The 17,485-nt window shown below is 30.7% G+C and overlaps 1 protein-coding gene across 1 annotated transcript in view; it reads left to right on the top strand.

Moving 5' to 3' along the window:
- The window catches only part of LOC145329278 (uncharacterized), a 33,364-nt gene that overhangs the window by 9,526 nt on the left and 6,353 nt on the right, over positions 1 to 17,485 (top strand). Inside the window, exons 5-16 of the mRNA XM_080173333.1 lie at positions 653 to 745; positions 1,077 to 1,305; positions 1,631 to 1,740; positions 1,829 to 1,973; positions 2,368 to 2,437; positions 2,521 to 2,642; positions 2,739 to 2,851; positions 2,953 to 3,061; positions 3,285 to 3,427; positions 3,537 to 3,697; positions 4,455 to 4,527; positions 6,627 to 6,719. Coding sequence (XP_080029459.1) covers positions 653 to 745; positions 1,077 to 1,305; positions 1,631 to 1,740; positions 1,829 to 1,973; positions 2,368 to 2,437; positions 2,521 to 2,642; positions 2,739 to 2,851; positions 2,953 to 3,061; positions 3,285 to 3,427; positions 3,537 to 3,697; positions 4,455 to 4,527; positions 6,627 to 6,719 — 1,461 coding nt within the window. The remainder of the gene's footprint in view (positions 1 to 652; positions 746 to 1,076; positions 1,306 to 1,630; positions 1,741 to 1,828; positions 1,974 to 2,367; positions 2,438 to 2,520; positions 2,643 to 2,738; positions 2,852 to 2,952; positions 3,062 to 3,284; positions 3,428 to 3,536; positions 3,698 to 4,454; positions 4,528 to 6,626; positions 6,720 to 17,485) is intronic.

Here is a 17,485-nt window from a genome sequence, read left to right as displayed (position 1 = left end):
TCTTCTAGTAACAACAACAATGTCAATATGGACAGGTAAGATTCTTCTAGTAACAACAACAATGCCAATATAGACAGGTAAGATTCTTCCAGCAACAACAACAATTCTAATATGGACAGGTAAGATTCTTCTAGCAACAACAACAATGCCAATATGGACAGGTAAGATTCTTCTAGTAACAACAACAATGTCAATATGGACAGATAAGATTCTTCTAGTAACAACAACAATGCCAATATAGACAGGTAAGATTCTTCCAGCAACAACAACAATTCTAATATGGACAGGTAAGATTCTTCCAGCAACAACAACAATGCCCATATGGACAGGTAAGATTCTTCTTGTAACAACAACAATGCCAATATAGACAGGTAAGATTCTTCCAGCAACAACAACAATGCTAATATGGACAGGTAAGATTCTTCCAGCAACAACAACAATGCCAATATGGACAGGTACAGTTAATATCAACTCTTACCCCATTAAAACCTTGAAGGTTGGTTGACCCCTATAATATTTTTGGAAAATATTTTAAGTTTTCCCCACAACTTTATAGATTATACACCTGATTTTCCATAGGCACCCTACATCATTTTTTAGATTTCAAATAATTTCATTTTCGACAATAATTAATCAAATTTTTTTTGTTTAGTGTGGACCTAGCAGTGGACTTCAATTAGTTTATCCACATCAACAACAGCAACAATATCAACAACAGCAAGTTCAACAAAATATTCAACAACAGGTATAATAAAATTAATAGAAGATTTCAGTAAATATTTTTTTTCCAACAATTTATTTATTCAACAGATCTATAGTATAGATGTTTACACAGACAGCTACCTCCCTTTCTTTTTCAATGACCTTCTTCGTCTGCTACTAAATTATTTTCTTCTACTTTGCTGTGTTAATATAAGCAACATCAATGGTTGATTTTTAATGACCCAATAGTAAGGTTGCACAAGGCGGTTGCGATGGGGAGATACAGTTATTTAACCCTTTCTCCCTCTACTGTTTTACTCTAATATTTATCCTTTGCTAATCAAGTAGTGGAATTTATATTTTTAATTTTTTAGGCCCCTAAATTTGCCTATCAAACCTCCTTTACAAGCAATGGATACAACCCTACCATTGACTCAATGATTGCTCCCCAACAGACAACCAACACCCAGTTCACTGTGCCCCAACAAACTACCCTGTTTGAGCCTATCAGCCAGGGTCAGTTTGCTCCAAAACCAGCCAGCCACCAAAATATTCCTACCCCGCCACAAAATGGCCAGAATTCTGCCTACTATCAAACTACAGGTATAAATTATCCTTACAGTAAAAGTAACAGGATGTCTGCTTGAATGTCTGTCCCTGTGTACCGAAGGATCTTGCTAACCACTGAACAGATATGGTTCTCATTTACAATGTAGCTTCTTATAGATTCTAAGCCGTTTTATAACTATTTGGGGGAGAGTTTTTATCACCCTCCCAAGATTAATCTCCCTTGAAAAAAATTTCTTTTACTTTTTCTTTTAAAAAGTAAACTCCCCTCCTCCCTCACCGGTTTTAAATATATTTAAAAGTAGTTAAATCAATTAAAATGAATTTATTGTAAAATCTAAATGCAACTTTTGTTACACAGGATCTGAAATTGGGTCAGGACTGCAAATAGTTGCCCAGGCATCCACACCCACCAGACAACCATCACCTACCCCTGTTTTCAAACCGGCAAGCACCACTCACCCTGCTCAGGTAAAGTCTATGGATTTCCTTATCAATGCCTGACATTAAATCCATGATAGTTTTTATTTTATTTTTATTAATTTATGATTAAACGTAGGTTTATGATACAAAGCGTGCTGACCAGCCTGTTGACCACTCAGCAGTCAACCTGGAGCCGCCGGCAGGACCTGGCTGCAAGTGTGTACCTGTGGCCCAGTGCCCAACTGCAAAATCTGTCTTCCTGGGAAATAAGGATTATTCAGGTAATTTATTCATAAATACAAACATCAATAATTTCTTCGTATTACCACAGTAGCTTTTCTCCTATTTCTAACCCTGCGGGACAATCACCTAACCCAATATAACTATTAAAAGCCATTTTAGAAATATGACAATTCGCCCCTTAAGGCGTTGCCATGAAAGGGACTATATCCAAACTAGCTTATGAGAATTAATATATTATTACTTGGTTGGATGATCACCAGATTTCCATGTACTCTGATAAAGTAATACTCGAAGCTGGATAAAATAACGATAACAACCCATTTACCACATCCCCTACCCTCCTACTAAATAGACAAACTGATATCCATTTTAGCAAGATAAATTGACGACAATTTTTCCCCTGTCAAAATATCCACGTTTATTTCTATTTAGGATTTATCAGCCCCAGAAACAACCCAGCAACAAGCTTTTCATCTAATTCTAGAAGAAGAAATGGTGGAAGGTAAGGAGTTTCTCCCCAAAGAAGTTTTTTTAGTCAATTTGTCCATAAGTTATGAAATTTTGAATATCTTCTTTCCCGTTTAGATCAATCAAGTTCACTGATACTGAAAATGAGTTGAACAAAGACTCCACTGAACAACCATCTGATGATGAGTCATCTGAAAGTACTACCATTGACTCTGTTGAAGTCACTACTACTTCTGAAGGTAAAGATTATGCTAATCAAATAAATACATAAATGTTAAAGTTCTATCTCATATGTTTACCCTGTGGTAAATTATTATTTAAAATATTAATTTTAGGAATTGTAACTGATGAAACTACTGTATCTGCTGTTATTGATGCTGAAACAACAACTGAACAAGTTCTTTCAAGGCGCAAGAGAGACTCTAATGATGAATTCTTCAATAGAGGGGTAATTTTAGATTTTCATCATTGTTATTTGCAATATTAATTTACACTCTTTTTTTTCAAAATTTTATACCCAATGATTTTTAACATAATTTTCGCTTGCAGGCAAGACTTGAAAACGTTTACATTCCTGATGAAGACTACCCAACTGAATCTGATGTCAATGAGACTGAATCTGCAACAACTGAAGCTAACATTGAAGAAAACACTACAGGTATTGAAACATGCCCTTTCATAGGAATTAAAAAGGAGGATTATAGGAATCCTTAAGGGGTTGAAAAATTTCGGAAGCTAATTTTGCCAAAATTATTTTATGCGGGAAGTTTTGATAACCCCCCTCCCCCCACTTTTTGATTATTTTAAAGATAGCAGTATATCAAAACATCGAAAACAATAAGTTTGTAAATAAATTTATAAATGATATCTGAATACTTCAGGTAAAGACGACATTACTGAAGGATCTGGTCACGTGATTGAAGGCTCTGGCTATGACGTCATCGAGGGATCAGCTGTTGAGCCCGCCTATAACATTCAGCCCAGAGGATCAACTTCCGACATTGAATCTGAATTGAAACAAAAGGTATTGGTTAAATTATCTTATATTTTACTTTCTTTTAAATTTTAATCAGAAGAATTAGAATGGACAAAGTATATTTACACCCCAACTTAAAATATTTTAAATTTTTCAGCTGAAAGAAGTGCGCAAGAGGAAAAGGCAAGAGAAGCGTAAGAACAAAAACAAAAACAAGAACAAGAAAGATTCCAAACTGGAGTATGTTGACATTGAAGAAGAAATCACTTCTGAACTGGACGACATTGATTATGATGTTGAAGATAAATCTTTTGACAGGAATGTTCATAGAATTTAAAAAAAACAAGTATATTAAACGTGTGTCCAAAATTAGTTCAACATTCAATAATAGATATTATGACAGAAAAATTTGTCGTCAATTTAGCTTACTGATATGGACCTCATTTATTGATCATATACTCATCCAATAGAAGAGGAGGGGATGGGTTAAAGGGGGAGGGGGGATTGAAGAATCGTTATTTTAGCCAGCTCCGAGTACACACAAATATGGTGCAACATACAATTAATAATGTATCGATTCATACGGTAATATGCAAAATATACTGGCTTATGAAGTTAAATAAAAATATTCAACAAATTCAACCTATGTTAGCAACCTAAATTGAGAACAACAATATCATAATATCCACGTATATTCAACATGCATTGCAACGAAATATTAATATGAACTAGCCAATATGTGATGTCAATGTTAGCAACCTAAATTGACAACAATTTTTTCCTTGTCAAAATATCCACGTATATTCAACAAACAGATCTATAGTATAGATGTATATACAGACAACTACCTACCTTTCTTTTTCAAAAACCTTTTTCATCCGCTTCTAAATTATTTTCTGCTACTTGGCTGTGTTAATATAAGCGACACCATTGGTTGATTTTCAATGAACCAATAGAAAGGTTGCACAAGGTTGAAGCGATGGGGAGATACAGTTATTTAACCATTTCTCCCTCTAGTGTTTTACTCTTATATACATTGCAGCGAAATACTATTATGAACATGATTTATCTTTAGTATTTCTGATCTAACTACTGATGTAAAGAACAAGGTCGGGAGCAGTGTCAACTCTGTGACTAGTGGAGTTACGGTAACTATCCTTTATCCTTTTATATAAAGTAGTAAGGTTTTTCTCGTATTCATTCGAAACCGATTAATATCCGGTGGATGGATTAGAACTGGTTCTTATCAATACGAAAAAATTATGTCTAGCACAGTATTTATCCAGTTTCTAAGAATATAACAATGTATAATTTTAAGATTAAAACCAGTTTTTTAGCTCGTGCCTTCGGCACCTCGGGAATAAAAAAAAATGGTTTTATTCTTATATAATTGTACATTTTATATCTGCGGAAAGCTGATTATAATAAGATGCGAGAAATAACTATTTTTTTGTCTGAAGCTTAAGATATCAAAAACTGAACTTATTGAATTCTCCTTTTTAGGGAAGCTTCACATAGGTCCTGAGATGGTTATATGCTATTTCAATTTTAGATTGAAGCCCCTAATATAGTTAGGCCTTTTTTTGCCTTCTTCTTACACTGAAAAGTACCTAGATCATTAGATGCTAGTAGTGCAGCCGCTAGTACAATATATATAACTAGCGGCTTCGTCCCTAGCCTCTAGGGGCTGTGCCCCAAGAAGTAATTAAAAAAAAATTAAGTATCCCCACTAAGGTAACCCCACTACTTTCTATTAAAAAAAAAAATTTAGGGGAAATTTTCTGTTATTTGTGGGGGGGTTGAGGTTGTCCCACCCCCCAAGAAAATAGCTTAAAACCACCACAGGACCAATAGGTATAAACCCTCAAGAGAAGAATCCAATCGGTTCAGTGGTTACCGAGATCTTAAGCTTCAGACAGACGGACGAACGGACGGACAGACAGACATCAAGCTACTTTGTATTATAGATAGTTAGATAAAAAAAATGAAAAAAAGTTTTACAGCGTTTATTTTCCTAATATTAGATTCTATTCAAATATAATATAAGCTTTGAGGTTTAATTATACAGTTAGGGAGTTGAATCCATTTTTATAGAAGCAGAAATATAATCTATGATTATGGTTTGGACCCTCTAAAACTGTAATCTACCTTTCCACTTTCCCCTCTCTTGGTGAAGATATCCTCAACGCCGATACGATTTTTGAAATGTAAGATTCTACTTTCCCTACTCTTGGTGAAGATATCTTCAACGCCGATACGATTTTTGAAATGTAAGATTCCACTTTTGCCTCCCTTGGTGAAGATATCTTCAACAAGAGAGGCAAAAGTGGAATCTTATATTTCAAAAATCGTATCGGCGTTGAAGATATCTTCACCAAGAGAGGGGAAAGTGGAAGGGTAGATTACAGTTTTAGAGGGTCCAAACCATAATCATAGATTATATTTCTGCTTCTATAAAAATGGATTCAACTCCCTAACTGTTATATGTCAATAACAATAATAAAGACATTCACATAATTTGTGGCTTAATTTTAATTAAATTAAGTGAAAATGTAATATGTAATTGTTTTTTCTTTCTGATTTCATAGATTTCATGATTGAGTTGTTATTAACATTTCAATATAACTGGAAAATATGTAATTATTTTCTAGTGTTGATATTTGAATTTAGAATTAAACATGATATTTAAAGTTACAATTTGATTTAATTTGAAAATTATATAATAACAATTAACAATAATTTTGAATTTCAAAATTGGTTCTTTCAATTAATGGATCTAGCGAGCGCAGAAAACCCCCTCCTTGTTTTTTAAATGGGAGAGGGGAGTTTGTTTCATTTCTTCATGCCTAACCCGCGCAGAGCCCTAACCCTGCCAGACTACTAATTATCCAAGATAACCTAACCTAACCTTGTCTAAGGTAACAATTAAAAATAAGAGAAACTAGGGCACTTTTGAGGAAACTGCCTAACTAAAAAAGTGCTTTATTGACTTTAAGCCAGGGTTTTATCCACTCTAGCCTTTTACAGCTCCATTATTTTAGCTAATTACAATTGCAACCAACCACAATTTTTGTGGACAAACTACAACCAGTATGATTTTATAATAATTGTCTGCAATTTACTATTTCATTTTACAAATAATTTACAGCTGCAGCCGTAAATATGACGGCAGAATATAAAAACCCAGCCGTTTTTTTCCCAAGTATTTTAAAATAATAACATGAATACATAAAATATTTTATTTTAGAATCTGTTCAGCGGATTGAATAACCTGATTTCTACGAAGACATCGAACGGCCAGCTGAAACCAATTGTTGGTCTTTCCTTTGGACTGCCCCAGGTAAGATTTATATGAAGTAATCGTATTATAGCCAGCTTTCCTCAGATAGTGATATGGAAAATTATAAGATTCGTTACAGTTTTGTAGGCCATGAGGGGCCGAAGACCTGGCAAACAAAGATGATATTAGTTTTACGATTTTTAATTTATTATTCGTGAAAGATTGTCTGTAATTCGGTACAATACATGATTTTCCAGAATGGATAAGAACTGGTTACAATCCCGCATATATTAATCCGTTTCGAAGCCATACAATTATGTTTATAGGTAGTACAGCATTTAAAATTACTTACAATATCTAAAAAATGCGTAGGCACTGTGCTTCTAAAAATCATTAAGTGAAAAAACTTAGAACTTGATGATATTAATACTTCCAATACAGAAAAACTGAAAATTGCGTAGTTTTTTCATTTCTAACTAAATTCTTTTATAACTATACTTTACTTTATTACATGATTAATTTCAATGGCAATATGAGAAAAGTATCTTTATATTTTTTTTCCCCTGACAATTACAAAAAATACTTGTATTTTCTGATTTATTTTGTTCTCTAAATATAAAGAGTACTATACTAAACAAGGATGTCAATATTCATAAGTTTAAACTATCAAAACGTTTAATAACAGTTAAGAAACAGACGGACGGACAAAGTAATTTAGAGTGTAGATTCTAAGTGTTAACAAATCATCGGAAATATCAGCCGCCTTTCTTTAATAGCAGTAGAGAAATTTCCACCATAGATTTTTTAGAACTTCATATGCTCTATAGTAAGATGTTTTTTAAAAAAAAATCTGAGGTGGGTTTTAACATCGCTTTTTATACATTTGTTTGTAAATGTTTTAAGATGAGAAATGCCGCGACAATAAACAATTTCAGGGCATTTACACATTCAAAGATGCCAACTTAGAATAAAAGAAAACACTTAAAGAAAAAAGTAATTATATTCATAGTTTTTTATTCTCACCTGGGAATTTTGAATGCGAATATGCCGTGAAATTGTTTATTGTCGCGACATTTCTCATCTTAAAACATGAACCAACTTGTAAAAAAGTGATTTGAAAACCCACCTCTGACTATAGAGTATATTTGCTACTAAGAAGTAAAGAATACAAAAGTATATACGCAGAACTTAAAGTGTGCTGATTATTGTTTTAAATTAAAAATAATTTCCGTCATTTTTCTTTCAAACTTTCCAGAACAATTTCATAATTTTACATTTTATTTTCTATTTATTACGTGCACAACAATTACTGGCTTATCCCCTAGCCTCTAGGGGCAACTCTACAACATGATAACACTTATAAAAAGAAAATAATTTCTTTTTTCCTTTCTTTTTTTCTTTCTTTATTTCTTTCTTTCTTTCATTCTTTTTTTCTTTCTTTTTCTTTCTTTTTCTCTATTTCCTTACCTTTCTTTTTCTTGCTTTCTTTTTTTCTTTCTTTCTTTCTTTTTTTTCTTTCTTTATTCCTTTCTTTCTTTCTTTCTTTCTTTCTTTCTTTCTTTCTTTCTTTCTTTCTTTCTTTCTTTCTCTCTTCCGTTCTCTCTTTCTTTCTCTCTTTTCTTTCTCTCTCTCTTTCTTTCTTTCATTCTTTGCCTTTCTTTTTCTTGCTTTCTTTTTTTCTTTCTTGTCTTTTCTTTTCTTTCTTTCTTTCTCTCTTTCTTTTCTTTCTTTCTTTCTCTTTTTCTCTCTTTATTCCTTTTTTTCTTTCTTGTTCTTTCTTTCTTTCTTTCCTTCTTTCCCTCTTTCCTTACCTTTCTTTTTCTTTCTTGTCTTTTCTTTTCTTTCTTTCCTTCTTTCTCTCTTTCTTTTTCTTTCTTTCTTTTTCTTTCTTTTCTTCTTTCCTTACCTTTCTTTTTCTTGCTTTTTTCTTTCTTTCTTGTCTTTTCTTTTCTTTCTTTCCTTCTTTCTCTCTTTCTTTTTCTTTCTTTCTTTTTCTTTCTCTTCCTTCTTTCCTTACCTTTCTTTTTCTTGCTTTCTTTTTTCTTTCTTGTCTTTTCTTTCTTTCCTTCTTTCTCCTCTTTCTTTTTTTATCTTTTCCTTCTTTCCTTACCTTTCTTTTTCTTGCTTTCTTTTTTTCTTTCTTGTCTTTTCTTTCTTTCCTTCTTTCCTTTCCTTATCTTTCTTTTTTTTGCTTTCTTTTTTTCCCTTCCTTTCTTTCAAACAATTTTTTACTTTTGGATGAAATCGTCCTTTTTAAATGTCAAATTTTATATTTCCATAAAGTCAAACTGTTGCAGTACAGAGGAAAATAGAAAAAGATTTTTCTTTTCTAAATTTTCAAATAGAATAAAACTAAAATATTTTTAAAAGCGAAGCTTTTCTATAATTAGGGTCGGTCCGTCCGTCCGTCCGTACGTCCGTCCGTCCGTCCGTCCGTCCGAGATAGATAGCTTTTATTCGTTAATTTAGGCATGTTAGAATTGTCCTATCGATTTCAAACTTTGCATGATGATTCCTGTAGTAGTTGGGTACGATTTAGAAAGCGTAGCAACTCTATAATCAGTACCAGAATGTCCGTACGTCCATTTTAAACATGTTGATTTTTCTACTTTTTTAACAACAAATTTTCAAGTGTTTTAATTATCCGTTTGATCTGATTTTTGGTATATTGATTCCTGGGACAACAAAGAACAATATTATAAGCGAAGCAACTCTATAATCAAGTCCAAAAATGTAAGTATGTCCATAAACATTATCCTGTTTTTAAGCAGTTTTTCAACAAATTTACCTACAATTTTGATTCGACATTTATACATTTATGTTCCGATTTTTCAGTTCAGATACTATACAAGTGTTAATGTCCGTTTGTCCTACCGTTTCAGTGCTTCGCTTTTATGGATGTTGTCATCCTTGTTGATTTATGTTCTCTATTTTCCCAAAACTGTCTTTTATGCCAAGATTTTATTTTATATCATATATTTTATTTTAGTTCAGATTTACATAAATTATAAAGAAAAAGTATTTTTGAAATATATAAACTAGCGGTTACGCCCCTAGAGGACTCTTTAGGCACCAACCTAACACATTGAAAATAAAAATTTAAAAGTTTTGGGCTTTTCATTTTTCTAGTTAGATTTCTCTTGGGAGGGTGGTGTTGCCCTGACCCAAAATATTCAGGACATATTAGAAGCTTCACTGTAAAAGAGAACCTTATCGGTTCAGCGGTTGGCGAGATTCTTTTGTACACACAGACAGAGGAAAAAAACACAGATTCTGTTACTTTTTTGTAAGGATTGAGAAAAAAATATAAACCTTTGAAGTAACAGGATATCTATCTGCCTGTCTGTAGCTTTTTTACTAACCGCTAGACCGATATGATTCTCCAGTGAAGCTTCTTAAATGTTAATGCTACTATTTTAAAAGTTAATTACAAAAATAAAAAGATGATTTTATACATTTTTTTTGGAAGAATGTTGACATTTAAATATTTATTCCAATACGAAATAATATACAAACACAGTTAGATAATAATATTAGATAATAGTTATTTATCATATTTTCGTAATATTGTGAATGCTAGAAAGGATATTAAAATCATTTCAACAATTTTGGTCATGTGATCAAAATTTGAATTTTCCTTCTACTATGCCCCCTCTGGGGGCGAAGTAGGTGGAAATTTAAATTTTTCTCACTTGACCTTAATATTGGTGAAATAATTTTGAATGACCTTTCTTGTATAAGCAATATTAATAAAATACGATACTTGGTTTTGTCTCATTCTCTATCTTTTTCTTAAATTCAAAAAAGTCTATCAAAAAATTTACATCATCTAAGGGTGAACATTAAATATCTCTTGTCTATTTTTCTCTATATTTCTTCCCCCTCCCCCCTCCCTCACTTTTCTGTCTATTTCCTTCTCTCTCTCTCCTCCTCTTTTGTACGTTCATTTATACAACAGAGATAACCTAGAGACAGCACAAGGGAATTTTGTTTACAATATGTATCAGCTATAAATTGTTGAATATCTTAGGTTAAAGCTTTCCTTGGGTGAAATATTTGAAGAAAATATTTCTTCCATCATATATATAATGTGAAGCGTATGACACAACATATAATAAGTTAGTTATAAATAATTTAATTTCTTATAATAAAGTTATCTTTCTAAAAATTATATCATTGCAAAATTTAGTTGCAAATAATGTTGCCTATAGGGCTGTATTTCATATACAACAAAAAGTGAACAAAGGTTTCTTTTTAAGAAAAAAATGGGGTCAGATTTACCATCTATGTCTAATGTTTTTACCCACATCAAATATTAAATTATAACAATGTACAGTAGAGTGGATCAATTTTGGACATTGAATTTGTAATCAACATCTACAGTTTAAACGTCATATAAGAAACCTAAATATAAAAAATTGATTTTGTCCTTGAGGGGAAATGGGGGAAGGTGTTTCCATGCATTAAAAATTTTAGAAGTTTATTCTGGAGGTGCAACTTTTTTTCTTTCAAAGTATTGCTTTATGCATCTTTTTGAATTTGTCTTGTTGATTATACCCTACTTGTTCAGTCCGAAACTTGATTACTATAAGTGCATAATGCATGGAAAATCGCTATTAGAAATTACCCGTAGTAATCAGGTTATGCATATAATAAACGCAAAAACTGAAAGGTACTTGACTTTAAAGGAAAAACTTTTTCAGTAAAGTCTTTAGATTACTCATAGGAAGCATATGTATACCATAAAGATTAAAAGTAACTTTGGATTTTAAATATAAAAGTAGTAAATTTCAGCTCTTATAATCGTCCAATTTTTATCTGAACTTATTACAAGAAAAAAAAAGGAAATATCTTATCAAGAGTCAAAATTTTCCAAAGGGTCAAAGTATGTGACCATATATTCATTAATCACAGATGTTTGGGTGTTTTCTTAAAACTACACTAAGATTTTATAATTAAAAAATGTTTTTTTATTAGTTTCATAAAAACAAAAATTTCATTTAATACAATTGTTCTTTTGTGTTTTATGTAAATTGAAAAAAAAATTAGTATTGTTTCTATTTTAAAAATCTGTAATTTGAGGAAATTGTTGAACACCAAGAATATCAGATTAAAAAAGGGGTGGGAGAGGTGTAAACTAACAAACAAGAATGAAAATATCTATTAAAAGGAAGCTTATCAAGTCATGCGACAACTGATTAACACTGACTGGCATTATCAACTTGAATTTAGAGATGCTTCATTCATAAGGGTTGTGCCCAATGGTTATAGGAATCACTATTTCAAATCATTGTAGGAAATCTACACAATGTTGAAATTGTACAGTAAGATGTCTAAAAAGCTAAATGTTTAAATAGACTTACAGAATTTCAACGCTTTCAAAATTAAACCAAACCTTTTAAAGAATCATAATGCAAAGTTAAAAACTGATGTATAGTTCTAAAAAGCTTAACTAAATAATCAGATCTGATAATGTGGATGGACAGCCAAACGCTAATTGTAGAAAAGACTTGGATAATCTAATAAACAGATGCATAGTAATGTTGGCATATTTCTATTTATAGGTTTATCTTCTCCTTAACAAGGATGACAACATCCATAAAAGCGAAGCACTGAAACGGTAGGACAAACGGACATTAACACTTGTATAGTGTTAGAACTTAATTATCATAATATAAATTTATAAGAGTCAAAGCAAAATTGTAAGTAAATTTGTTGAAAAACTGCTTGATACAGGATAATTTTTATGGACATACTTACATTTTTAGGACTTCATTATAGAGTTGCTTCGCTTATTAGATTATACTTTGTTGTCCCAGGAATCAATATACCAAAAATCAGATCAATCCGATGATAAGATCACATAAAAATTTGTTGTTAAAAAAGTAAAAAAAATCAACATGTTTAAAATGGACATACGGACATTTTGGTAATGATTATAGAGTAGCTACGCTTTCTAAATCGTACCTTACTACTAAAGGAATCACCATGCAAAATTTGAAATCGATAGGACAATTCTAACATGCCTAAATTAACGGAAAAAGCTATCCGTTACGGGCGTACGGACGGACGGACCGACCCTAATTATAGAAAAGCTTCGCTTTTAAAAATGGGGAGGGAGATGTTGTAGAACAATTAACACCCCAAAGATTGCTGGCTGGCCACCCCTTTTGCTCTGTCCATATTATTACTACTTGGAAAGTATTCCTTTAAAACTTCTAATAATTTGCAATAACAAATTTATATTTGAACAGCTGTCTCTTACATTAGAAACATTTTCCTTTAATTAATAAAACCTGACTGTAATCTAAAATTTTGGAAAATAGATAACCTAATTGTTATGTAGTTAAATAGTTCTTAAAAGATAAACTAAAATGTTAGCTATGTCTGTTATGGATGTATGCTTATATTTAAATCACCAATATTGTGGTGTTACAGTGCTTCGATTTTTGTTATATATTGTACTTTTAAATTAGCACTTTAATGTGTTCAGTGTTACTAATAAAAGCTTCTCCTTATACCAGATTTGTCATATCAATAATATTAAGGATAATACATATGGGCATCATGCTTAAGAAACAGGGTTTAACTAAATGTTTTATTCTAATAATTTGCAGCTTTAGAAAAACGTTTGAATATTTGACTGAGATAATCCGTTACAGTTTGCTTGCAGACATTAAAGTGATAGGACCTGGACATTTGAACGTCGAAAGAAAACTTACAAACAAAGAAATTATGAATATCAAGAAACTATTATGTATATGTCCAAAAGTATGAAATAAACTATGATTTCTTTTAATTGTAATATTAGCAATTAAGAGGAAATTCATATTTGTTTTATTCTTTTGAATTTCAACGAATTAAGATATTTATTTTGATTTTAAGGGTTAAATGAATCATTTCAAAATAGAACTCCTCCTTATTATATTATTCAGATAATGATTTGTAATAAGTATCAGTTCATTTACTACAGAAGTGAATTTTATTTATACCTGATTAAAAGATAAAGAAGAAAAACTTGAAATTTGGCCTTTTAGAAGCAGTAATCTATAATTTTTGTGTTTATTATATTCATATCGTTAATATTGATTGTTTTTATTTATATGATAGTATTTGATTCAAGATAGTTAAAATAATTTTTGAAAATTAAATGTTTCTATAAATTTTTTGTTTTTTGTTAAAGACATTTGAAAAGTGTTAAGAAGAATAAAAGAATAGATAAAATGGAAGGGGTTAAAGGGAGGGAGTAAAAATGAAAGGGATTTACCAGTAGGGGAGGGACATTGGCGTGCATGGCGATTTCCCAGGGGGTGTGAAATTTTAGGGGAAGGAAAAAGGGGAAGGTGGGTTTTTCTATTTTAAGAGGTGGGTTTACACCCCTATATGCTCCACCACCGCAGGCCACTATGAGGGGGGTAGGTGAATCTTAAGGGGGTGTAATAAAGTGGAAGGTAGGTCTCCCAAATATGTTTATAAGGGGGATGAAAACACCCCCCATTTAACCCCCTGGAGTAAAATCTGAAAAAGGAGAAGTAAAAAAAAAGTGGTAGGTGGGAGGGAAAAAAGGGAGGAGAGGAAGGGATGGAGAGAGAATAAAATCTGTGAGAAAATGACAGGGGGTCATTTTTGTTTCTTAGGGGAATACATTTACTACTAAATATTTTTATCATAACCCTAAGGATTGAAATCTGAGAATACTAGGTTTATATATGAAATAAAATTATATTCCTTTTAATAGAGAGACATTGGGGAACATTGGCTCCCTGCTGGTCTCTTAAATAAGCGTCTTACACTACATCGGCGTAATATTAAAAAAAATGACTAGTAAATTTCTGAAACTTGATTACTATGTTCATCTTTAAAGATTATTGTTAAAGTATTATACTAAATTTCTAAATTCAAATGAGTAGGGTAATATAAGAATATCAAATTGGTTTTAAGAAATATTCATCCAAGCATGAAAAATCTTAAATTAAATGTAAAATCTCTTGGTTTTTAAATTTATTTATGGATTTTTCTTGCTAGGATCAATAGTTTTAAAAACAGATTTTTTTATTCTTATTCTACTCTTCAAGACAAAATTGGGAAGGTGCATAAAGCTATACTTTGAAAGAAAAATAATTGCCCCCCCCCCCAAAAAAAAAAAAAAAAATTCTCCCCACAAGTGTCTTTCTAAAAGTTTACATGCATCAGCGAGCCTCCCCATTATTCAAAATATTTTCTTTTCATTTTTTGGTCTCTTATATGATGTTCAGACAGAAAGTGTATGTAGCACATTTAAAATTAGAAAATCATTGAAAATCAAGCCACTCTATTGTACAGCATTTATTTCTTCAATTCCACAGTACAAAATTATTCCTGTATTTAAATTTAACATATCATATGGGAAAAAATATTCTTGTATTTAAAATTAAAAATCATGTTGGAATTTTTTTTACAATTTTTAAATTTTTTAATAATGTACAGCAAATTATTTCCTTTTTATCTTATGTTTTGAAATTTATAAGATAGTTAGAATAAATTACAGAAATAATGAAAGATTGAAAGAAGAGAGCGTCAGGAAGGGGGGTCGAGGGGGGTTTCCCCCCTCAGGAGAGGGGGGGTTGAGGGGGGTCTCCCCCCTCAGAAAAAGCTTGGGCTTAAATCTTCAACAAATAAAGAAAACAAAATTATTTTAAAAATTTCTTTTTTATGTTAAATATTATTATTTTTGTGACACTTGATTTTGAATGACAAAAAATGTTGAAATAAATATTACCCACTGTATGAAATGTTAAATTAGAAATCAATAATGATATTGGAAAATTTATTCTCATTTTATACTCTGAAAAAAGGAATTGACAAAAAATAATAATTTTTATTCCAAACTTTTAAAACAGCATGCCTATTTCTTATTGGTTGACACTCGAATTAAAATAAAATAATGAATATTATTTCATGACCAGAAATAAATTTGGAATAAATAATATTCTTTCCCCTATATTTTTTATTCCAAAATGCCAAGAATTAATTTTGAAATAAAATAATTTTCTTTCCAATATTTTTATTCCTTTTTCTTATTGGACGTCATTTTGTGTCCAATGAGAGACTAGTGTTTAAATATTTTAAAGCTTATTACAGCATTTATTTTGAATATGATAATAGCAACATTCTCACATTAAATGTGATAAATAAAATTAAGACATAAATCAATCCATATAGAACGAATAAAAGAAACAATGTGTATGTTAGGCTTAGTTTGATATGAAATTAATAAAATCATATATTATATTGTTATTCAAGCCAGCATTATGAAGGAGTTTACAAGTAAATTGAGATAAAAGAATAGAGTGTGCATAAAAATTGTTGTCATCCCACTTAATGAAATCATCCTCTACGCTTATTTTTAAAGATCTATCTTTTGCAACTAAGATTAAATGGGATAATTGTAGATAAAAACCGTTTGAAAAGCCTGTATAAAACATATTGTATAAGAATTAAATCAAAACTATAGAAAATTTATAACAAAAAAGTTATTTCATTTTAATTTTCAAAAAATCCAAAAAATCTAATATTTCGTCATCAAATTAATATATGCTTAATAATATTGACGAAATTTGAAATTTCTCTTTTAAAATTAATTAATATTTAATACAAAATCAAAGGCTGAATCAGATTTGTTAAGGATATTTTTTTCATTAGAAATCTAAATAAATGTTTAAATATTTAGATAAAAAAGTATTTAATTTTTAAAATTTTTTAAATGAGCTTTTGTAGCACATACAAACTATATACGTTTGTAATAAAATTAGTAACTTTTTATAAGCGAGGATACTCTATGTGTTTAAATTTCCGTCTAATTTTGTGAATATTCCTCCATACCTGTTATTAAGTCGGATTTTCATCACAGAACTTTGTTTGCTTTTCCTCTAAAGAACGTGTCCTAACTTTTGTGATTTTTAAAAATAATAGCTAGTCGGTGCTTTAAGTAAGTAGTAGTTTAAAATGATCCATATAATTTAGATATGCAATTGGTTTTTGTGTAGACCTCTTATTTGTTGAAGTAATTTAAGTTTTTTTTTTAATTAAGTTGGTTTTAAGTTACTAAAACGCAACAAAAAAGAAGAAAATTGCCATTATGAACAAAAATAGTAAGATCTTTAATTAGACACCTTACTTTTTTTATTCTGTTGAGTAATTATTGAAAATATCTAGTTTGTTGAAGCCCAGTGAATCAAAACTTTGTACTTTGGGAGCTTGTCACGAAGGGGATAAAACAAAATCACAAAAGTTAGGACACGTTCTTTCAAAATAAGATTCTCCTCTCATTTAGGTATCGACTTTTCAATTAACTTTTTCCGTTGGATGAATTGCTGTTCTCAATATCTTTTTTTTTTATTTCAGCTTTGCTACATATGGATGTTGTCATCCTTGTTTATACTAAAAGTGTTGTATAACTAATGAAAAAGTTTTTCAAAATATTGTAAAAGTTTTAGTATATAAAATTATCTCAGTCATACTGGAAAGTTTTTAATATTGTAGGCTTTACAATGCATCATATACTAACTTTGTTATAACAAAAGTATTTTTAAAAGCGAAGCTTTTCTATAATTATGGTCGGTCCGTACGTCCGTCCGAGATAGTTAGCTTTTATTCGTTAATTTAGGCATGTTAGAATTGTCCTATCGATTTCAAACTTTGCATGGTGATTCCTGTAGTAGTTAGGTACGATTTAGAAAGCATAGCAACTCTATAATCATTACCAGAATGTCCGTATGTCCATTTTAAACATGTTGTTTTTAACTTTTTTAACAAAATTTTTTTATGTGATAAAATCATCCGATTGA

Source organism: Acartia tonsa, chromosome 10 (genome assembly GCF_053477335.1).
Source record: "Acartia tonsa isolate MP-2025a chromosome 10, ASM5347733v1, whole genome shotgun sequence".
Taxonomy (NCBI): domain Eukaryota; kingdom Metazoa; phylum Arthropoda; class Copepoda; order Calanoida; family Acartiidae; genus Acartia; species Acartia tonsa.
Note: the sequence above shows the minus strand (reverse complement) of the source record. Positions and strands in the feature narration are given on the sequence as shown.